The 23,931-nt window shown below is 35.3% G+C and overlaps 1 protein-coding gene across 1 annotated transcript in view; it reads right to left on the reverse strand.

Annotated features, from left to right (window-relative positions):
* The window catches only part of IQCM (IQ motif containing M), a 248,625-nt gene that overhangs the window by 202,563 nt on the left and 22,131 nt on the right, over positions 1-23,931 (reverse strand). Inside the window, 3 exon segments of the mRNA XM_033135403.1 lie at positions 3,816-3,892; positions 5,167-5,255; positions 9,439-9,517. Coding sequence (XP_032991294.1) covers positions 3,816-3,892; positions 5,167-5,255; positions 9,439-9,517 — 245 coding nt within the window.

A 23,931-nucleotide genomic window follows, 5' to 3' on the forward strand; every position in this document is an offset into this window, starting at 1 on the left:
CCCATTGAATAGAAAAAAATAAATATGAAAATTGGTATACCACCCTTTTAGAAAATAAAATAGCAGTATGTTCATTCATCCAACAAAATATAGTGATCACTTTCTCTGGGCCAGGAATGAGTCTAGCTCCAAGGGATCCGGCAATGGAAAAAAAATCAGTCAAAACTATCTGCCTTCATGGAGATTACATTCTAGCAGGAGGAGGCAGACAAAACCAGATAAGTAAAATAGACAATATGTCCCGAGGCCTTACCTGTTACAGATTCAAATCTAGCAGGAGAGCTAAATGGGGCTGGGCGGTATGACTGCTGCTATGATCAACTGGTCAGGATAGCCTCACAAATAAGGGGCATTTGAGCAGAGCCCGGAAGTGTTGAAGTGACACCTGTAACATCTAAGGGAAAGAGCTTTCCAGGCAAAAAGAACATGTAAAAAGTTCCTGAGTTGTAGTTATTAGATTTGAAGTGTCTATGAAAAACTTCAGGCAGAAATGCTGATTAAGCAATTGGAAGTGAGATACGGTTCAGGAGAATAACCAAGCGGGAGATATAAGTTTGGAGTCATCAGCATATGAATGGTACTTAAATCCATGGATTGGATAAAATTCCTAAGGGAATGATGATAGCTAGAGAAGAAATCCAAAAATTGGTCACCAGGCCTCCTATGAACATTGGGGGATCCAAGACTCCCAATGGGAGTTAGAAAAAATATATTGTTGGAGTTTAGAAGGTGATCGATCTAGTTGAATGGTGGTGCTACTCAAAGTCAGATTTTAGAAAGATTTCAAACATTTCTAAGCCATAACTATCAAAGAGTATATGTAATGTGGTGGAAGGCAAAATCATTAGGAAAAAAAGAGCTCAAGGCATTGGGAAGCCAATGAATTAGAGAGCTTATTTATTTGGATACAAAAATCACAATGTTTTTATAAGACTAGTGGCACAGAAAGTTGCTAGGATCTGGGGGCTAAATTCTTTAAGATATTACAGAATAGATACAAATCAATAAATTATGAGAATTGTAAGAAGGAGAGTCAATGGAGGATATTTGATGACATAAGATTCAAAATTGGGAGTTTTAGAGAAAAAGAAGTGAGAATGGCCTGGAAATAGCATGAGGAATAAGGAGGTCACCCCCGCCCCATCTCCAGTCCCAGAGATGTGAGGCATGAGAGAGAAGACCACCACCACTTGAGAGAGCGCAGAGGAAGAAATGTCCTTAGAGTTGGGGACAGAGCACAGATTTCAATTAGACGAAGAAGGTGAAGGGAACACTTCAAACAGGTTAAGGATTTTTTTATTGGCTTTGAGTTCAGTAAATGGGATTTAGAAGTGGGAAGGGTGAGGGACGAAGGCAGACAAAAAGACATACAGAATTATATAGAGTGGGGTTTGGGTGATAAAAGGTGACCTTGAAATCCTATGTGGCTTGTGGAGATTGATGTATGACAGAGTTAAAGGACATACTTAATGAGATTTGTCCTGTGGGTCTCAAGGCTGTGAACTTGGCAAGGAAGAAGAGATAAAATAAAAGCTTGCCAAGAGCAGAGTCTGGGGGCTGGTTCTCTTCCCTCCTGACAATGCTTCTGTATAGAGGTTTTAATATCTAAGAAGAAGCCTTACGGAAAAAGAAAATTTTCTAACCTTTCTTCCCTTTCATTGAGGGTAGTTTCATTCTTTCCTTGAGGATCACAGATGATGAAACCAAAGCCCAGAAAATTGCAGGGCTCTGCGCCAGGCTGTACAGAGATTTGGTTCTTATGTAGAGCAATGGGGGCTGCTTTGGCATATCTCCCTTCATCCCAGAACTTCCTTTGCACAATGTCTGTTAAAGGGGTTTCTACCATGGGCCTGTTCCCTTAGAATCATAAAGATGGGGAGAAAGCTTTGAAATTACTGGTGAAAGGAGTGCTTGGGGAATATAAGTTTAAGAGTGGCCTACCAAATTCATTGAAGTGGGAGGGCAATAGGCACATTCAAGGTCTAGAACACAATGCTAACAATGACAAATGGCAAAAACAGCTGAATTCAGGAAAGGCAACAGTGATTGTCTTTACACAATCAATAACAAGCCACCCTTCCTGACGCTGTGATAGGGTAAGTCACCATTTTCTTTCAGTGTTGTAATAAGATGTGCCTTGTGCTTTTGCAGTGTATGCTTTAGGACAGGGTCAAAGCTACAGCTCCAACACCGTGTGTTCAAATCTATATATGCTTTGCTATTTATAGCTAGGGAATGGTAGCTAATAATCATAGCTCAGTTTTACCAGCACCAGGATGTATGTTATATATTTTACAACATTGAGGTTGGTATTGTTATTATTCCCCATTTAACGAATGAGTCACAGAGTGATTAAGTAATGAGGATGAGGTTTCTCAGCTAGAAACTGGCAGGGCCAAAATTCTAACCTTATTAGAGTAACTAAAATAACTCCAGTGCCTTCACCCTTAATCACTGAGCTATACTGCTTTAAAAGGCAAGGCTTAAAGCAGTATAAGATACACATAAGTATATATAAATAAATATGTCTGTTTATAAATATATATATATGTATATATATATAAAAAATTTATAACATATAATTCAAATGAATAGAAATCATGACTTTGTCTTAATTCCTATGTTCTAATTGCCTTTCCTTTTTCCTTTAATAAGAATAATTTATTTATTCTAAAAAAGAATTGGGCAACTTAATGTAAGAGCCCAGTAAATTACCATAAACCCCAGAGAAAACCACAAGATCTACATTCTCTCACAATTTCAGCTACATTCTGTTATTAAACAGGTCTCAGTGACTGTTTCAGATATTCAGTGAAGCTGTAACTTACTAAACAGAGTTATAATAATGATGTGGAAAAAAAGCTTTGTTGTGCAAATTTTTAGACTACCATCTTAAAATGAACTAAAAAATTAAGCCTATAAAATGTATGCATGATTTTTTACCCAAGACACAAAGCCAGGACCACACCGAGGTTATTCAAAAAGAAAAACCAATATTTTTTACATTTTACTAATAGCTGATATAAAATAAGTTGCTGGCCACAAGCCTTCAGATATTTCAGCCCACACAAAAAAATGTTCCAATTATGAAAGAAGTGGTTTGGCTGAAAACGAAACAAAATAAAACAAAGCATCACATACAACAAAGCAGTGATGAAATTACCACTCTTACTTGATTAAAAATACATTTCATTTTAAGGAGAAAAAGAATAGCTACCCTATAGCATTTGGAAATAATGATTTTTATTGCAATTTTTTACACTTTCAGCATGTTCAACCTTCCAACTCCCCATGACATTATATGCGCATTGAGAGACTTATATCATAAAACTAATAATCTGCCCAGTGATTTGGTTTTAAAGCATATAAACTAAACTGCATAACGTTTTCCTTATTTTTATGGTATCTTTGCAGTCTACATATAATCAGTAATCAAGAACTAAAAAATGATGTCTGGGGCTATTCTTTCGCATGTTTACATTCATTGCTGTTCTTATTTTATTTTACTTCCCCAACTTTTTTTTTCTTTTAGCAGTAATCATGTTCTAGCCTACTATGCAGAAATAGACACTCAAACACATATAAAAGTATATTTCATTTAGGTGGCTTCTCTTTTTATCTTCATTCATTCATTCAACAAATATTAATCCCTAATATGTGCCTGTCACTAAAAGAATATGGAGTCTTTAGTTTCAATGAAGTTATGGTTCTATTAGTAAATATTTCAGATATCTCAGCAGAAGATTTTTGCACTGACAGAAATTTCAGCAAATCTCAAAACATATCACATAGGTGACTGCCAGCCTTCTACTCACAATTTCACAATAATCTGTAGCTAAGAGAGTAACTGGGATTCTTTCAACAAATCTTTTAGAAAGGTCTTCTACCTTCTCTTTAGCACAAAACAAACAGTGGTCAAGCCTTTTTATAATAAGCTCTGGGTATATGAAAAAAATAAGTCTTAAACAAATGCCTACATTTAGACTAAAGCCTGAGAATTCTTGCTAAGAAGCTCGTGGCAAGGAGAAGACACATGTGACTTATGTGAGGTGGACAGTATTTGAAAATAGAGGTTTCCACAGCTCTTAGGATAATCCTGAATAAACTCTAAATGGCACAGAATTAGTACAGCTTTTACTTATGAGGTAGTTAAGGGCTGCAAAGCTCAGCTTTCAGAGTTATCATATTTCAAGTTTAATATCTATCAAACTATTACATCCATTAGACCTATGCCTTATGAGGAATTTTTCACAGCCTTTACTTCTTCACATATATATTCAATTTTAAACTCAACTGAGACCTACACATTATTCTACTACCCTTGGGCCTCAAATTATCTGATCAAGCCTGAAAAGAATTTAAGCTATGGAGTGATATAACAATTAAAATTTTTAACCAGACCTATTGGATGTGTTTAAGATTCTGACATTATGTTCACAAATATTAATAGTTTTGATGAATATTGGTTGGATGAATGAAAATGTGTTCATGAGCCTCCATTTGATGCTTGAATTCCTTCTATAATAATCCAAATAAATAAAAGGTGGTAAAATTTGAGTTGGATGAAGGAAATTTTATGCAAGAGTATCTTGAGAACCCAAGGAGGAGTTTATTCACCAAATTTTCAAATATTTCCTCCAAAAATAATCAAAGTCCCACTCTGTAAGAAGAGTTTTCTCTTAATGACAGTCTGAAGTTCAAGAACATGAATAACAAGTTTAAAAGAAGGAAAAGTACAAAATAGTTTTTTTGAATCAATAGCCCCCTAGGTCTTTAAGTAGCTCACCAAGTTCTAGAGAGTTTCTCAATCACACTTAAGGGACTTTAAAGAATTGTCTGTATTTTCTTTTGAAGAATATGTATTTCTAAAAACATAATAACTCAATTATTGAGAAACTTTTTAAATTATGAGAACTTATCCTTAAAATCGCCTAATACCTACAACACTCACACACATCAAAAAAATCCAATCTCGCAAGTTCAAATAAAGGAGTTAAACATTAATTATTAGTTGTTTCTGAAATCTCTTTATCTTTTGACACAGTATTTGCAATAAAACATAAAGGAAATGACTGTTCAGTAATAGCTGTTTCGCTTTGTATATTAAATGAATGCAAAATAATAAATAAAAAAAAATCACTGTGTTGCTATAGCAACGAGACTCACCATTTTCTTTCGGAAGCCGGGTGGCAGGGGTCGTGGGTGGTATGGTCAAACCAAGGTTGGTGAAGGGGAAGACATATGTGTCCAACGTTCTGTTTTGAAAACATAAAGTTAGAGCTTTGAGTGCTTTAATAGTTCCTATTTTAAAATACAAACTTTCAAGACTAATATTGAAGAGAAGCTACTTGTCTCCTATCAACCATGAAGAGAAAGCTACTTGTCTCCTGTCAACAGAGACAACACCTGTTGTACAGCATCCTGCAGCATCAAGGGCACGTCGTAGGCCCTCTATAAACATTTATTATTGAATAAAGACAAAATAATACCAAATTTTGCTGGCCCTGAGCATGGATAACAAATAGAGACAGTCGCTTTCTGAATGAAAAAAAATCTAACAAAAATCAGAGAAATGAACATGCGTCATACCTATTTCTTATCTGTTTTGCAAAAGATTTTAAAGTAACATGTTCTTATCATGACTTGGAGAGCTTCAACCATGTCAGCTGTATCAAATACCAGATATCATCCAGAAACCTTAGAAAACGTAAATAAGCAAAAGGGAAAAAAAAATTGCTCCTAAGTCACTTCCCTAATATTTTAGTAATCATTGCAAACCCTTAAATGCTTCTATCACCCAGGATGATGCTAAGCCTTTTCTGTGTCTTGTCACATTTAATCATCACAACAAGCCTCTGAGTGTTTACTATCATTATACCTATTTTATAAATGAAGAAATTAAGACATTTAGGGGTTAAGTTGTACACAGTTTATATTATCCCCTCTACAAATAGGCAGAACCAAAATTTGAATCCAGGAGTCACTGAGCCGTCAGTAACTAAGCTCCTTGATACTATTTTATATTGACACCATCTATCTTGATTAACACGTGCAATATTGTCTATCCTTTTACTATGCTTATGTGTACATAAATGTGCATACATTTTTAGCTTATCTTTGCACTTTATAGTGTGAATATCTTTCTTTGTAAATGTGCAAAGATGTACATTGTTATTTTGGCCCATTACATAGCATTCTATTGTATGGATTTAACATGCTGATGATTTATCAGTTAATCTTTTGCTGAATATTTGAGTGGCTACCATTTTCTTGTTATTTATCAACACTGATAAAAATGTACCTGTCCACTTATTTTTTTTCTTATTATAAATGTTTAGAAATGAAATTGCTAACTCAAATGTAATATAAGTGTTAGAGAAATTTTTAGGATTTTAAAACATTTTGCCCATTGAAAAGTAGGGTCTCTGAGGGAAGAGAGTGTGACTGGCCTGTTCAGGGTTTTACAATAGGTACATAGTAGTCACTCAATAAATGGTAAATAAATGATGGAATATAAGGTCCATTAGTCTTGCTGTCATTCATGTGCTCATCACATGTGGGCAGCCAAAGAACTGCGGTATGCCTAACATGATAAAGTCATATTGCCAAAGGAAAATATGAGAGGCAGTTTTGCACCAAGATTTGGGCCAAGATATACTGATCAGTCATAGTTTGCTTTGCTTTCTTCTATTTGATCTATGGTTAAATATCATGTAAATCTCCATATTAGAACTATTAATTCAATTTTTAAATGATTCCCCATTAATAAAAGATTCTAATAAAAGTATACCCCAATTCATTCACTTAAGTAAAATAGTTTACAAACATTAAGGTGAAATGGCAGAATCATTTCAACACAAATGTGAAATGTCACGAGGGATTTGATTATTATTTTGTAATATATTCATTGTTATTAAATTGATCAGATTAACCTAAACACAAATTGTTATGTAATACACAGGAAACTACCATGGATCACAAAACGAGGGGAAGAAGGTCAAGCTCACTTGCCTGAAGTACAAAATGCATTTATAGAAATGCAGTCATCATACCTTCAAGTGCACCGAATATTAAACTAAAAAAACTCCACTCTAATAAATGAGTGAACAATAATGAATTTCCTTGATGGAAAATTAACATTTAGAATGCACTCATATTTATCATTATTGTCATAAAAAGAGTATGCTAATGTATGATAATTAGTCTTTGAAGTTAAAAGTAAAAGGTACATTAAAGACTTTCACTTCCTTAAACTTAAATTTGAAAATGTAGAAGTATTCGATTTTGTTTTCCTTCTGCAAGTCAAACATAGAGAAATTTGGGGAAATAAAGAAATCGTATATTTATAAGAGTCTATAATCTTTCTTCATATGCTGTCCAAGGAAATTTCTTGTGTTGGGCCAATATTTTTATGGCCTAAAAATATTGTGCCATGCTAAAAATTAGTATTTTCCAAGGCACGTTCAGGGGAATTGTAAGTAATTTTGTACGACTTCTGTCACAGGGGTCTATTTGTCTTGAACCGGAACCCTTTGAGAGACTCGCAAAGGGTTGGTCAATTGTGCTAATTAGTGCTAGAGCCTGTCGCTGCATTGTTAAGAGTCCCATCTGATTTCCTGATTTATTCTATTTTCCTTTCTGTTGCTTACATCCTTATTCCTAAGTTTCCTTATCTTAATCGGGTGGTGAACTCGATTTCAATAAAAATTTCAGTGTAATGACATTTATTTGTTAAGATAAGCACAGGTTTTCTAAAACCCTGAGTCACCATGTCCCAAAACACTTATTTGTCTTACCTTCTGCATCCCCATCACACTTCTAACATTAATGAAATGAAGAGAACTGCTAAGGTAGAAAACACCTCAGCTAGCTAGCTATAAAAACAAAGCAGCCCAGGTGGATTAAAGTTCAGGTTTTACGTGCCCCAGCTGTCATTGGAAGTACATGTACTTGCTCTTAATTGCAAAGGATGTGGCTCTTCCTCATAAAACAAGACATGTTTTCATAAAAAATGGGACTTTATGGTATAGAGAGAGAACTTTATCTTCTACCAGTTGCAGAAGAAATAATTACTTGGTAAATATTTAACTCTCTTGAGAAAGACATACTGAAAGATATTAAACCTGATTAGATTTATTATTAATAAGTGTTCACTTGTCCTTAAATCATTATTCTTCTTCCTTGGATTACCGGCCCCATCTCAATATACTGAAAATAGCAGGTTTTCAAATTAGTTTATGTTTCTAGCTATTAAAAGTGAAATTCTAAACTATTTTGGTTAAATTGCTATATTAATCACTTTTTTAACAGCTACCACTCTGCTAAACCAGCCTGGGTCTTGGGTTAAATTAAGTAAGACAGAAAGGAAATTTTTATAAGCCGGTAAATTCCCAATACAATCATTTTTTTCCCTTAGCAATTAATACCTTCCCTTATCACGGATAAAACCACACCCTCATATTAAAGCCCTGTCTCTCTCTCGCTCTCTCTTTCTATACACACACACACACACACACACACACACACACACACACACACACACACACACATCCTACTCTTGCAAAACTGAGTATCATGTTACACTTAAGCCAAGAAAGTGGTTACTTCTGAGCATCAATCTTCTAGTGTTAAGCACAGTTTGCAGCATAAATGCCAGAAGATCAGTGAACTTCTGTACAGACAGGGCAACATTTTCTCAAATTTATTTCACTTTTAATTGTGCAATTACCCCAAATTTCTGACCATGTTATAATAATGAATTAATGTAAAACAAAGCACTGAAAAATGCATTTTAATGAGTAATATTTACGTTCTACAAGTATAAATGTTCCTATAAAATGTGCCTTCAGCAGGTCCGCCTGTACCTTTAGAGCCAACAATTATGTAAACAATTGTAAGATTATCTTAAAGATGATGCTAGTTAGTGGAAGACTTTAGCATATTAACTGACCCATCACCTCCCACACTTGGAAAGCAGAAACACTGCTCAAAATTCCTGCCTTCTAACTATGCTCTGTAGGATCAGCCTCACCTTCTGTTAGAAAGAAGATTAACTTTAAATTATTAAGTTAAAAAAAAAAAAGTATAACTTAGCTCTGCTCCATAATTGCTGCAGATGAGTGATTAAAATCCCAAACTTATGTACTATTATCATAAAATATGGCATTTTTCTCAAGAAAGCCATAAATTGGATTTGAGCTTATGCACTGTAAAACCCAGATGGTTTGCTTAACTACTCAGACATCCTCCAGTTCAAAAGTTAATTGAACTAAAAACTAAAATTTTGATAATTGATATGCTTTAAGGGACTCAAACAGAAGGATAAATTAGCCTTATGCATGGGGTGTTAAAAGACTTGAGAAATCACAACAATCGGTCAGGAAATATTGGCATAAAAGAAAAGTATATATTTTCTATAGGTTAGCTATTATACCTTACCTGGACTGTTGCTTTTCTTTCTCCATTTTTTTACTCACTGATTCAATATTAGTCACTATTTTACCCAGTTTAACTTGTTCTGGAATTTAAAAAAAAGAAAAAACCTTTAATTGTATACTATTAGTTTTCAAGTTATAAGTGCGTTTTTCAAATTAAATTGCAAATCACAGATTTTTTAATAACAAGTAGCACAATATTTTTCAAAAAAATTACTAACACAAAGGTACTCTAAACACACATTTTAGTGTTTTGTTTTTTTTCACACCATGCTCCTCAGATGTTTTGTAATTACTAAAATTTAGGACTGAAAATAGAGAGTAAATGAACTGCATATATCAGGAAGGAGATAGCTCCCAGAGAAATGTCTGCACAGCAAAGCACATACCAATGAATATAAACAGCCTCTTTTATACATATCAGCATTATTATCACTATCATCGTAAAGCTTAGTTTTTATAGGAGAACTTGCTATTTTAAAATAATTTAACAATCATTAGTTAATGTAAATAGGAACACGGAATGCTCCCGAAATCTCATCTATTTAATAGAAAATGTGAAGTCCAAAAAAGGTCAAGTTTTGCTTTTAAAAAAAAAAAATGTAGTTCTTAGAGCCTAAAGGCAAATTTACATAAATATTTTAAAAATACTTATTGCTTTGTATTTTGTACAGTTAATGCAACATACAGTTTGAAAAAATTACAACAAAATATTGTCATACATCAAGCACCTTCCAGCTACTAGCCATGTATATTAAAGATATATTAAAGATACAGAGAATATATGAGATGAAACCTTCTGTTTTAGAATTAGTAACAAACTAGTGGTGTCTCAGTGCTAACAAATAGAAAAGCACAGTTGACTGCATTATATAATTTAGATTTAAAACATATAACGTAGAATATCAAATTTTGGAGAGATGGAAAACAGAACATTAATATTCGTTGACTATAATATACCAGTGGTGTTAGTTAGCATTCCCTACGTGTCGTCATCTTACATGTAAACCTCATAACTGGTTTGTTTGTTGGCTTCTTTGTTTGTTTTGGTGAAGTACTGTGATTATTCCCTTTTATATATGAGGAAAGCAGACTACCCAACAAGATCCTGTAAGTTGAAAGGTACAGAGCCAGGGCACCAACCTGTATCCCCCTGACTGTAGGTTCACCTTCATCCATTTGCTCTACCACCCCCCAGAAGTCAGGGAGCCTCAGGTACCTAATCAGGGAAAGAGGGTAATTTCTGTCTTGTTTGCTTTGGAGGATGTCTATAGAGCTCAAAGGACACACTTTATGTAAAGATACATGGCAGGTAGAGAAATATATTAAGGTGAAGTAGAGAAAGAATTTTTAGAGTCTAAAAAAAGTTAGAGTTCTAAAAATAGAAGCATTTGAAAATACTTGCCATACGCTAAGGGTACTAATTGCTGCATATGGGTTACCATATTTTATTCTCTCAACCACCCCACAAATTAAGTACTATTTTCATCTCCAGTTTACTGATGAGGACACTGAAGCAGAAAAAGAGAGGTTAACTTTCCCAAGGTTACACAGCTAGCAGCAGGTAGAGTAAATATTCAAACCCAAGCAGCCTATCCATGGAGTCTGCATTCTTAATCACGATGATACTCAATATGCATATTTGTTTGTTTACTTAAGTAATATCTACCTGGTGAAAATAGCTATGCTAACTTCTAGAGAAGGGAGATGTAGGGTATAACACATTAATTCCTTTTTTACTCAATGTGTCATAATCCACTTCCATTATTATTCTTCCGTCATTATGCCAAAATTGGCCAGTCAGCTCTTGTACTATTTTGACAGATCTTCACCATTTTTGAACACTCCTTCCTTCCTGCCACAATGAGAATTCCAGGCTCTTTCTTTCCTGCCACGATAAGAGTTCTAGGCTCACTCTCCTTTCCATGTCTCAGACCTACAACCAGGTCTCCAAGAAGCAGTGGCCATTATCTCTTCTAAATTTACCTTTCTCCCCATTCTCTGGTGATTCCTAATCAGAAAATTCTAGTTCGATTTATGTTAAAAGTTCTCAATATTCTATCCAGAGCCCTGAAGCTTTCATATTTTCCATCTTTTTTTTGCTTCATTTTATAAATTTCTTCAGATACTCTTTCTAGCTTACTAATTCTCTCTTCAGGTCTATTAAATCTATATTTAAGATTTATCAAATTTCTTATTTAAATTATTATTTATTTATTTCCAGAAGTCCCTTTGGTTCTTTATAAAGCTTCCTGAACATTTAATGGTATCTAGTTTATTCATATCTTTTATACTTTTACTTTTTAAATATATTAAGCGTATTTATTTTCTCTTCTGTATCAGAAAATTCTAACGTCTATGGACTTTGTAAATCTAATTTCATTTTGGGGGAGTTTAAGGGCTCAGTCTCTCACTCACAGTGGCTGATTTCTTTTTTATGTATGTTTGTTTTTTTAATTGTAAACTCATATTCCATACGAATGGGAATTATTTGCAAGTTGGGATTAAGATCTATTCCTCAAGAAATAATTTGTTTGCCATCCAGGCATTTGAGAAAGCTTTCAACTTATAATAACAGTTAACTAATTTTTCACTTAGGGATTTATGAGATACTGGTACTATGGATTCTGATTCAATCCCAGGTGAGCTTTTTTGTAGTTATGAATTATAAAAGGAAACTTTTTTTTTCTTCTCTCAGATCCAAGGCTGAGGCACTCACATTTCTTTGCTATTTCCTTCTTAGAAAGCAAGGCTTTTATTTTCTTGGTTTAGTCTTTCCCTGACAGCATCACCTTTTGGGGGAACTCAAATTTGGGGAGTCTCTGACCTGACTTCCTATCTTGAATGTGTCATAAATGTTTTCCCTGTGCTTTCCTCATAAACGGTTCAATGAAAATGAAAGGTCAAGGCTACCAGAAATACGCAGAAACTGCCAGGAACAGAAGCTGGTCTCTGCTCTAAGTCTTTAGATTTGTTATTCTGGAGGTTTTTTGTTTTTGTTTTTCCATTTTCAGTACTCTATGAAAATACATTGAATTAAGGAATACCTGAAATACTTTTCCCCCATTTTGCTAATCATTCACATTTCAAAACTCAACTCAAGGAACATTATTTGGTCTGAACATTGAAACAATCTGTAACACTCATTATAATACCTAACACATTCAACAAATATTTGTTACACGAACCAATAAAGAGAATATTTAACACCTCTTATTTAATTACGTAAAATTTTTAATGTCACTACTTTATGTGCCAGTGACACGGATTACTTTCTTTCAGTGTTTTTTCTCAGATACAATAGATATATGTTCCTCCTTCAACTAACCCCATTTCTCCCCCAACCTTCACAAAGAATTTTTATTTCTTCCCTTCCCAAAAAACAAACAAACAAACAAACACAAGAGCTCTAACTCAGGTGGCTAAAAGCAGCCAATCTTAAATACAATAGAGTTAAACTGGACCAATGTAAGTTACTAGGAACTAGTATTCTAACATTTACAGGGTTTTTTAAAAATATAATTGGCATATATTATATTAGTTTCAGATGTACAGTATAGTGATTCAACATTTACATACGTTACAATATAATTGCCACACTAAGTCTAGTAGTCATGTTACCATGCAAACTTATCACAATATTATTGACTATATTCTTTTTCACCTTTTTCACTCATCCCCATACCCCTCATCCCTCTGGCAACCATCGGTTTGATCTTCATTTCATACACTTCATACACTTCAAATACATTGAGTGTATTATTGTTGTGTTTTGTTTGTTCATTTGTTTTGTTGTTGTTGTTTTTAGATTCACATATAAGTGAAACCATATGGTATTTTTCTTTCTCTGTCCAACTTATTCCACTTATGACTTGGAGGGTATTACGCTAAGTAGAATTTTGACTTTCAATAATTCAGAAATCGGATACCATGAAAGGGAGTGTGTTCCCTATCACAGGTATCACCTCATAGAGATTGGATAGAAACTTTCTGGAGAACATTATAGACAGAATTTTACATCATGAAAATAGTTGGACTAGAAGAGGTGTAAGGTCTCTTCTACACGGAGACAATGATGCTATAAAAGTGCTTTACATGGGTTAAATCCAGATCCTTTACAATCAAAAAATGAGACTGTAAAATCTGTATATTGAGTAATTATAAAATACTTTTCACACCTTTGTCTCTTTTTAAGACTCACTATCTAAATTACATTCAATTTCATATGAAATAATTATAACAAAATTTAAAACTTAATGTTTCAAATTTATAGACAGATTCATCAGTCAAGAATGACAGATTGCAATTTACTGACATTTCACATTCTAGTGTGTGGGCTGGGTGGATGTCATATGATTTTCTACTGTTGGAATTTCCAGCACATGTGTGTTATATAGAATGCCAATTCCTCACTAGATTGTGAACTCTTTCATGGTCTCTTGAGGACAAGGGTTGTGTGCTTAACCATCATCCACTTATTCAATTATTCATTCAACAAATATTTACCAAATGCCTATAATGTAACAGGCAGTCTGCTAGGAACTAGGGATATAAGAAATAACCTGGGGATTATGAAGGTTATATTCTGAGAAATCAAATTAACCAAATGAAATAATTACACAAATAATTGATTAATTCCAATTGCAGTGCTACGAAAATTTAATTTCACTATCTCATAAATTTTAAACAAGGAATGAAAGGTATCCTTTAGCTGTTGTAAGTGGGAGTTGTGGCTGGACAATTTAATGGAAAGATGGAAGTGGAAGCAAGATTTCACTGGTTTGAAGGAACAAAGTCTTGGGAGATAATAAATGTAGACTCTGTTAAGAGGTGTGATTTGAAGGGAAGAAGAGAGATGAAATGATCACCACAGGGACATAAGTTTGAGGGGGAAAAAATGTTTTAGTGTCAAAATATTTTCAGATGGGAGTGCCTTTAGAATTATCATATATTATAGGAAAGGAGAGGCTTAAAACAGAAAAAAAGCAGATAACACATAATAAATGAGATAGGTTCCTGGCAGAGAAGGGCAGGATGGAATAGAATTTAACTATGATTGAGAGAAAAGAGGCATTATCTTCTTAAAGAAGAAAGTAGATAAAGTTTCAGGTGGCTATTGATAAGTTTCGAGTGAGTTCATGATGAACATCTTTATTTTTTCCATGAAGTAGATGGTGAGGTCATTTACTGAGAGAAGGGGAGAGAAGTGTGATAAGGGTCTCCAGGAGAGTGGCAAAGATCTGAAATAAATAGTGAGTAAAAGACTTGACCAAGGTCAAATAAAAGGTTTTACTTTTGATCACCTCTTAATGCAGTCATTATCATAGCTACCACTTAATATCAAAGCAAAACAGAAACTTCTCTTGCTCCTGTTCAATTTCTCTTCGCTTTGCAGCAAAATGTTGAAACTGGTTGTTTACACATACTGTTTGTATTTCCTCACCCCATTTACTCTTCAGTCCATTGCCAACCCAGCTTGCACAGTCACCACTCTTACCAAGGACACAGTGACCCTCATGGCATCACGCCCCCTGGAAAAACCTCTGTCTTCTTTTTATTGGACTTTCAGCAATGCTCAGTGACAATGGTGACTCTCTTGTAAAGGGATTATGTGACAATACTTTCTCCTGGTTTTTCTCCCATGAAAACCAAGCTGCTCATTTTCAATCTCCTTCGCTGACTCTTCTTCTATCAGACTTCTAAAGAATGGCTGCCTTGGGCCTCTATCATAAGCGCTTTTGTTTATGTTAACTTCACTTGATCCTTAGGATATTTCATCCAGTTTCTTGGATAAATTACATCCATACACTAATGATTCAAATTTTATTCTCCAGCCTACACCTGTCCTCAAAATTTTAGACTCATGTATGTAAGTGTCTTACATGTAAACTTGCATGTTAATGGGTATCTCATATATAACACACTTAACAGTATAATTGATTTTCTCTTCCAAAAACTGTTCTTTCACGTCTTTCCCATGTCAGTAAATGACATCATCATACAGCCACCCATTTAAACCAGAAACTCATTACCTATCACTAAAATGTATCTCAAATTTATCCATTTTCACTAATACCACAATTGGCACAATAATGCTTTATAACAAACCAAACAAAAACTCAAAAAATGTGGCTCTATTTCAAAGACTCTCACAAATCTGAACCTTTGCTTGGGTTTACTGGGTCCTAGTTCACCTGATGAAAAAATTCTGGTGTGTATCCCTAGTCAGCCGATCTTAATCTTCCCCTAAACAACATTAAAACAGGTGTCAGGAGATAATTCTCCATGAATATTTTCACATTTCTGAAATGTCAGGGCTTTCTAAGCAAGGAATTCTATCACAGGGGTTAAGGATACTTGAATGGTAAACAAGCTATGGAGATTAAAGACAGAGATCTCAGCAAAGATTTACAGGCACCTTCCCTGGAGCCATTTATTTACATTCCAAAGAGTAATAGACATAGGAACTTTCAGTCTCTTCCCAGAATGCATTTGCTTACATTTGTAAAGCACTTTTTCCGCCCTCCCCCTCATCCTCTTCTTCCCCATCTCTTCATCTTCTCCCTCTCCCTTATCCTTCCTGTCTCTCTCTCTCTCCCCCCTATGCTCCCCCCAAGAAAGGAGAGGAAAATATGTTAAAAGTTCTAAACAAACTTCAAGAGCCATAATTTCAGAGTTCCTTTTCTGTTGTACTAACTTCACTGTACATGTGGGCAACATCTGCCCTCATTGTGTTGCCCCAAGGGGAATTGAATCATAGGGAAAACTGAGGTAAGACGCTCTCTGTGTAGTTAAAAGTCTGTCTCTGATCCAGAAACCTCATGTTTCTTGTCAGAATAGATACATGTGGGTGGATGGATAAATACATACATACATAGATTCATAAATATATAAAAGTTAACGTAAGCAGGGCTGACACACTCCTTTTCCTTCACAGATGATCCATGTGGAGGTGAGTAAAGAACTGACTTCCAGATGTTTGAGTCTTCTTTAGAGCAGCAATTAATCTGGCCACTCATAGGTGTTTTCCAATTTCTCACTCTCTTCTCTGGGCATCTCCTGATGCCTTGAATTGATTGCTTTTGTCACAGCTCCTTAAGTCTAGCTCTGTCCAGTCACCACCTTCCCATGCCTGTTTCCCATGCTCCCGCATCACTGTAGAAGGAAGACTGTCTTCTGGTTATAATTTCAGTTAACACCTCAGCCCTATTCTCCTTTAGCTCACAGCTGGGCACCTATTAAACCCTCTAGTCCTAACCAGTCTGTTGCAATCTCTGTTGGGAGAAGGGGTTTCAAAAACAACTTGCTCAAGATCCTTACTCCTTCTGGCAATGCATCATACCAGAGAGTATGACTTACTTAAGGGGAGCAGCTAAAGCATTTGGGTCAACAGACTGAAGTGCTGCTCTACTTCTAGCATTGGGCAAACGGCTCAGCCTCTCTGAGCTTTGGTTTCCTCACTCTTAAAATTGGGGAATGATACTCTGAGCCTTATAACTTAGGTTGTAATGTATTAAATAAGTTATAAACTAACCACATAAAGCACTAAGTTTATAAGCACTCGGGAAATAGGGAACTGTTGCTGTTGTCATTAATATTTTTTTATTGTTTCTTTTGCTTTTCATTGAGACAAAACATAAATTCATCAGCACTCCCTAACCTAGCAGGACTCTTGTACCCACTAAGGACATTACCAGCGAGACCCTAGAGGAACTCATCTTTCTTACCCGTTGGGTCTTTTCTAGGGAATTGAGGATATTTGGTGATAACCCCAAATCCCTCTGAACATGCTTCCTAAACGTGAGATGTATAAAAATCCAAACTGAGTCTCAGAAGCAAATAAATACATAAGGATACTCTAACATCGGACTTGAATCAGATTTTGAGAATGCAAAGAACTAATTTGATTCTAGTTGAAATACCATTTGAAGAAACCTAGTCACAGAACAATTATCAGGTGCGTGACGGATGTAAATGCAAACCGATGTAAAACTAAATATATTCACCTGTTGAGGGGAGGAGGATACAAGTATTCAGGCAGAAACCTGAATTATCACAGTCCTTTTTCATAACCATTTAGTAACCTCGATATATCAAGGGGGATATTCATTTATAATTTTATTTCTCACCGCAGATATTCACGAGGTGAGAAGGGTGCAGTTGCGAGGGTAACGCTACTAAACAGCGACGGTGGTAACTTTAAGGCATTAAGGAGTGTTTGCAACTAAAGACTCTTTTTATTTATTAATTTTTTGTAGCATTAATCACGTTACAGCTTGCAATGGTGCTGTCATTCCTCTTGCATGTACAGACTAAATTACTGAGCAGTGCTATGCAATATGTCTCACACACTCTGGCACTTCCATTTCATACTTCACAGTTTTAGTGTCACTTTGAGGTTTGAAATGTTTCACAGTTATTTGCTATATGTGGGTGCCAAAAAAAAAAAAAAGTCAGTCTATATCACTGAAAAAGATACTGCAAGAATAGAAAATGGTTAGAATCAGATGGGAATTGTCCATTAACATTCAGAACTTTACCGAGAATCAATCTACTTTTTATCAAAATCTAATTTATGTGTTACAGATGCATGGGTGCATACTCTTATTTTGCTCACCACATACAGTTCTTACGAAGTTAAATATACACTTTTATTGATGTAGATAAGAATCTATAATTAAAATGAAATTGAAAACACCATACATCGTTTCTAGCCTACAACTTGCCCATATGCTCGAACATAACAAACCCAAAAGCCTCAATCCAGTCACCTGATCTAATCCAGTATAAATATTGAGTGAATTTCTATGCATATATCTTGACATGTTTCTGCTTAATGTGTTAAAGTCAATCTATTTAAACAAAGATGGAATGACTTATATCTGCTACGAATCTAAATGCATGAAGACTGATCATACATTGAACCATCTATTGATCAGCATTTACATACAAATAATGACAAGCATTTCACCATCGTTTTCGTAAAGCACTAAGACAAAGTGATTTTCTTTTTCTGACTCTATACTCTTACTGATGATTCCCTTAATTATACACACCCACAGCACTTTGGCATTTGACCACCAAAATACTAAATATATTTTTGGATTAATGTAATCTCGCCAGTACTCAACCAAAAAAAATTTTAAAGAAACAAAACAAATAATGATAAACATGTGAAGAAGCAACAAAAAAAAAAAAAAAGGAAGAAAGAAAGCTTTTCACATAAGAGAAGTGTCTAGAATAAGCACTTAGCACAAATTAAGCATTAAGTAAAGATTTATCCTACTACTCTCTTTCTTTCCAAGGGCACAAGATGCCTCCTCAAGTTTAAATGTTTGGTTTGTTTCAGAGTCATTAGTAAGCATGAAAAGAAAGCAAAAAGAAAAATAAGCAAATACAGATGGAAATTCAAGCAGTGACATGTTTAGGCGTGCTCTGAATAAGTTTTTAATATCTGAAATTATTTTCCACTGACACTTTAAAAGAATTTCTCCCTGGTAGGAAGAGATAATTTATGTTTACAATGTGGCTATGGAAGATTACAATTAACTGCTAGAAAGTAAGAGAGTAACTTTTCCACCTAGCACTTAACAGAGAAACAAGTACCGATTTGCAGACATGCTGCCATAATGCAGACATGTTGCCAACACTACTAACAGTTCAAAGGGCCTTTTCTAACTTTATCTATGCCAATAGGCCTCCAGGGTAATCCTGAAAGTGGGTGTGCAGAGACAGGGTGACCTCCACACAGTGGACAACAGGCATGTGCAAAGCTGCTGAGGACAGAGGCCAGCCTGGTCTGCTGGGTTCCTAACGTACAAACTCAAGCTTGACAAGGCCCCATGAAAAATGCAAAACTGGCTCTATTATATTTCACATTTGCTACTTTCTCTCAAACACACAATCACATGCTTATCACAAATAAAATAAAAATTAAAAAACCTTAAAACACACCATTTCTTTATTGTAAAGATGAAAGTAGGCTACTCGAAAGCAATAATGGGACACTATTAAAAAAGCTTTATTAAAGACACCACCTCAAAACAAAACAAAAAAAGGCAGGAACCTCTGATCCAGAAGGGAAATGTGTGGTTTTCTCGCAGGGATTTAAAAAGCAATAGGCTTTTGATGAATAGAGTATGGTAGGATTATCACAGGCCCAGTATTTTCCTTCCTAGCCAAGATTAGAGCTACTCATTTTCGTTATAATTACCTGTTTCCTATTACCCCTATTTCTCCTCGAAATGTATGCTCTTTTTCTAGCTCATCTTTCTGTTATTCGATTAGCACTTTGCACAGTGTCTTTCTGATACACACATATAAGAACACACACATCCATGTATGCACATAACATGACTGGGTTTGTTTCTGACAATGTTTACCTTGAAATTTTCAACGAATATTGTTACTTTGTCAGGTCATTAAACAGTTTTAGAAAACAGAAAAAAATAAAAATAAAAAGGTTTTGACTTAATTTGGTCACCTCTATTAGCTACCTGTATGAGACATTCTGACCCTGGATTTGTCATAGCCGCAAAGTACTGAAATTGTGTCAAACAGCCTCATGAAATTAACAAACAGATCTCAAAAGAAATGAATTGTAATTCATGTTAAAGTTAAGAGGAACACTTCCCAGTTGCATGTTTATAAGAATATAGGGGAAGGAGGTAGAAGAAATGGATCACAAAATACATGCAAAACTTCGTAACTTCCAAAACAAAGGAAACATGCATTGGTTTAGACAGAACGCCCAGGCCTGGAACTGTGGTCTCTAAGGAGAGGACAAGGCCTTCAGTCAATTGTGTTTTGTTTATATTTTATTTACTTATGACCATGTTGCTCTTTGTGTGTCCTTTCTGTCGAATGCTGTGGGGTTAGCAAAAGCTATAAAAATATATGCTCTGAGCCATCAGTAGAATTAGAGGATACTTTATCCAGCATAAGAAGTTATTTTAATAACATTTAGAAAGGAATCATTCAGAATATTCTTGTGAATGGCGAAAGGAAAATAAGTGTCAAAGGGAAAAATTGGACTAATGGTCAACTGTTGAGTAGCTGAGACAGTTCCAATTAAAATGGTAGAATATGAGAGAATTCCTAAGATCCTAACCTTCTCTAGAACCCTTTCCCTATTTCACAATTCCATACACTATTCCCTACAAGAAGAATGACTTTCTCATGTGCAAGCACAAGACAGGTATATTTTTAAATGCATGATCTTTGTGGAAAATGGGTAAAGCTAGAGTAGAAGGCTCCCATTTTCCAATCTCTATTGTCCACGGCTATCAATACAAGAATTGGGGTGTGGGGGGGCAAGTATTTCAATATATGTATAGTTGTTTATCAATTACATTTATGTTCCACTTTATTAATATGTCATGTATACTACTTTATAAAATAAATATAGACATACAATTAGAATATATAGAAAAATGTGAACAGAAGCTTCTTCCTATACAATCAGATATCACGTTGCTCAACCCTTGGAATAAGCACTGCCTACCATGATACCAACAGATTAGAGCGCTGTTGGCAAACCACCATGGCCAGGGCCAAAAAGTCTATCCATCTGGCACCTGTTCCTGTAAATAAAGTTTTATTGGAACACAGCCACGCCCACATGTTTACTTACTGCCTCCGGCTGCTCTCCCACTATAAAAGCAGAGATGGGCGAGAGACCATATGGCACACAAAGCTTATCTCACACTTTACAGAAAGTTTACCAAACGTCAGATTAGGATTAATTTCAAAGAACCTCAGAAGGGAGAATTCTGCAGACAGATCACGAAAACTGAGCAGCTGTGATGAAGAGAAAGGAAAAAGCAGAAGTGACAAATCCGCCAGGGATGCCACCCAAGTTGCAAAACAGGCCTAGGACAGGAGTTTCCTAGCAGGATAAAACTATTAGAATAAAGGCTGACTTGTACAGTATCATGGAGCATGAGAATAGAGCTCAAATACTGGTGAAAACGAAACAAAAATCAAAAGGTGTAGACGACCAGAGTTTGTCTTTTTTAACTGATATCACCTCAATCAGAGGATAGATATCTCCATCTCAGCACATTTTAGTTGGTATACCTTTTATATCTATTTCAGCACTCTCCATAAAATCAAAATAGAGGCCATGGACATATTTAAGATATCAATGGGCAAAAATTATTTTTTAAGATGAAGAATAGCACAGATTCCATCTCAATCTCTCTCTCTCACACACACACATTCATGCACAGTTCTAGTGTGGCATCCTCCAGCAAATATAACAACATTCTTTTGGCTATGACAGAGGGTTCACTTAAATATGCTGCTAAAGATAATTGTTGGAATATGAAGAGTTGAGGCTTTTAAGTCCCCAATAATCTTTTTTCTGTTTTTTTTTATTACCCCTAAAATCAATATCAAAGATTCTGGCATTTAGTTATTCTCCAGTATTAGTTTTGACTTTCTCAGCTAGAGAGGAGAGAAATGAACAAAGATGTCTGATATATTTTAAATGCCTCATGTCAATTAGCATGAGTATGTGGTAATATACTCAATAAATAATTATCGATTGATTCCTGAGAGGTTCTCTGCAAAATGTGTTATTGCATGTCAAATCCGACTTTCCCATTGCTTTTTATTAGAAAATTGCATATTCTTTAAAAAAAAGTTTCAAGATGAAGTAGAAAGAAAATAGAACTGGGAGTTTGTAAATTTGGTTCTAGTCACAGCAGGTGTGACAAACTAGCTTTATTGACTTGAGCAAGTCACTTTATCTCTTTTGTTTCTCTTTCAGCACAATGATGGGTTAGAGCAGCTGACAACTAATATCCTATTTAGCTCTAAAAACCTATGTGACAAAATCACATTGAAGGATATATAGCAAATCTTTAAACCCTGTTGTACAAGTCAGAGATTGCAAACTGGCAGCTAAAGGGCCAAATCTAGAGACAGACATAGATTTGGGGGGAACACAATCGTTAAGAAATGCTGAATCAGAGTGTGTCTGTATGGGTGTGCTTTCTCTAGTTTTACATAGACTCTGTCTTTTCATTGATCACACTAGCTATTTCTCTTGTTACCTGCTGATCTTAGAAAGTCAGTTAAATTTGTAACCCATGACTTAAAAGAATTATAATTCTGTTGTCATTTCAATACCTAGATTATCTTGTATGTGAAAAACAGAAGTACTATTATTATTAAACCGACTTGTAGAACACATAATGAGAAAGTACTAAGCTTCTTCCAATATCCTTGAATTATTTTTTCTTTCAGTATGCAATGTAGTGCAATGACAAAAATCACTGTATTTTAGATACAAAAAAAAAATGGGGTTTTGGTCTTCTCTTTAGCACTAATAAGACTTTGGACCTTGGGTGCCAATTCACTGAGGCTCTCTGGGACCTCTGCTTTCTTATTCGTAAAATGGAGCTAGTGTGGTTAGACTAAATTGTGACTGACGTATATTTTATCTCTACAACTCCGCAATTCTGTGATAACAGGCAATTTCATTGTTTTGACCCTATTTCCTAGAACTCTGTGAAAGCTACAGGCCTTTAGAAATAAACAGATTTATCTGAGCTAAGGGGAGGAAAGGATGTAGGAACAAACGAGAGAGATAGAATCAAAATGCAACAACAGATGAGCAAAAGGGGCGCTCATTTCCTGAAATGTACAAAGCCCTAACTAAAATAATGGAAAAGCCCTCACTGAAACACAGAGCCAACATGGCCTGAAAATTCTTTAGCAGTGATGCAGAAAACTAGCTAGTGGTAGTAACACTAGACGATGAATTAAAAACATCCTGTTGTAGTGCCTGCTGAGCCATCTATGTATGATTTAAGTTTCTTATTTAAACACATTGAGCCTCAAATTCTTCATTTGCTAAAAAGGGCATAATGATGCTTTGAAACTACAAATATATGTGCATAGAGTTTATGCATTTACACTTATTATTTATGCATAGACACTTATTATTTATGCAAGATAATTGTCACAAGTTCCTCAGCGTTGGAAGAGTGAATCCACCATGGGTCCTGGGCACCCATGACAATTGTATTGGGTGTCAAGAATGCCAGGCTCTAGTGCTGTTGACTCTTTTCCCAGTCTGTTTCTCAGGGTTGTATTTGCCAGCAAACAACCTTAAGGAGCGAGGTAATGGTCCCCACCCCAGGACAAAACACACGCTTACCTTAAAAGCCATAGATTTCCCATGCTCACATCTCTCAGCAGTAACACAAATCCAGTACAGAAACAGCATCATCCACCTGGATCTCTCCACATGGCCCCCATGGGACTTGGGGACAATGGGGACTGACGGGGACATAAAGCTCAACCTGCGTGCTATGCCATATAAGTAAGGAAGTCCTTGTCTCTAATGGATTCTGATTCCGTATCTTCTGCCTGAATCTATGAAACCTGCAGGCTAGCCTCTTACCTTACAAATAGGGGGAAATCCCAGACCCTTCACAGACCCAGTGAAGAAGTTTAGTAAATGTATGATTACTGCATGAATGCCAAT

The sequence above is a fragment of the Rhinolophus ferrumequinum genome, chromosome 18 (assembly GCF_004115265.2).
Source record: "Rhinolophus ferrumequinum isolate MPI-CBG mRhiFer1 chromosome 18, mRhiFer1_v1.p, whole genome shotgun sequence".
NCBI classification, from domain to species: domain Eukaryota; kingdom Metazoa; phylum Chordata; class Mammalia; order Chiroptera; family Rhinolophidae; genus Rhinolophus; species Rhinolophus ferrumequinum.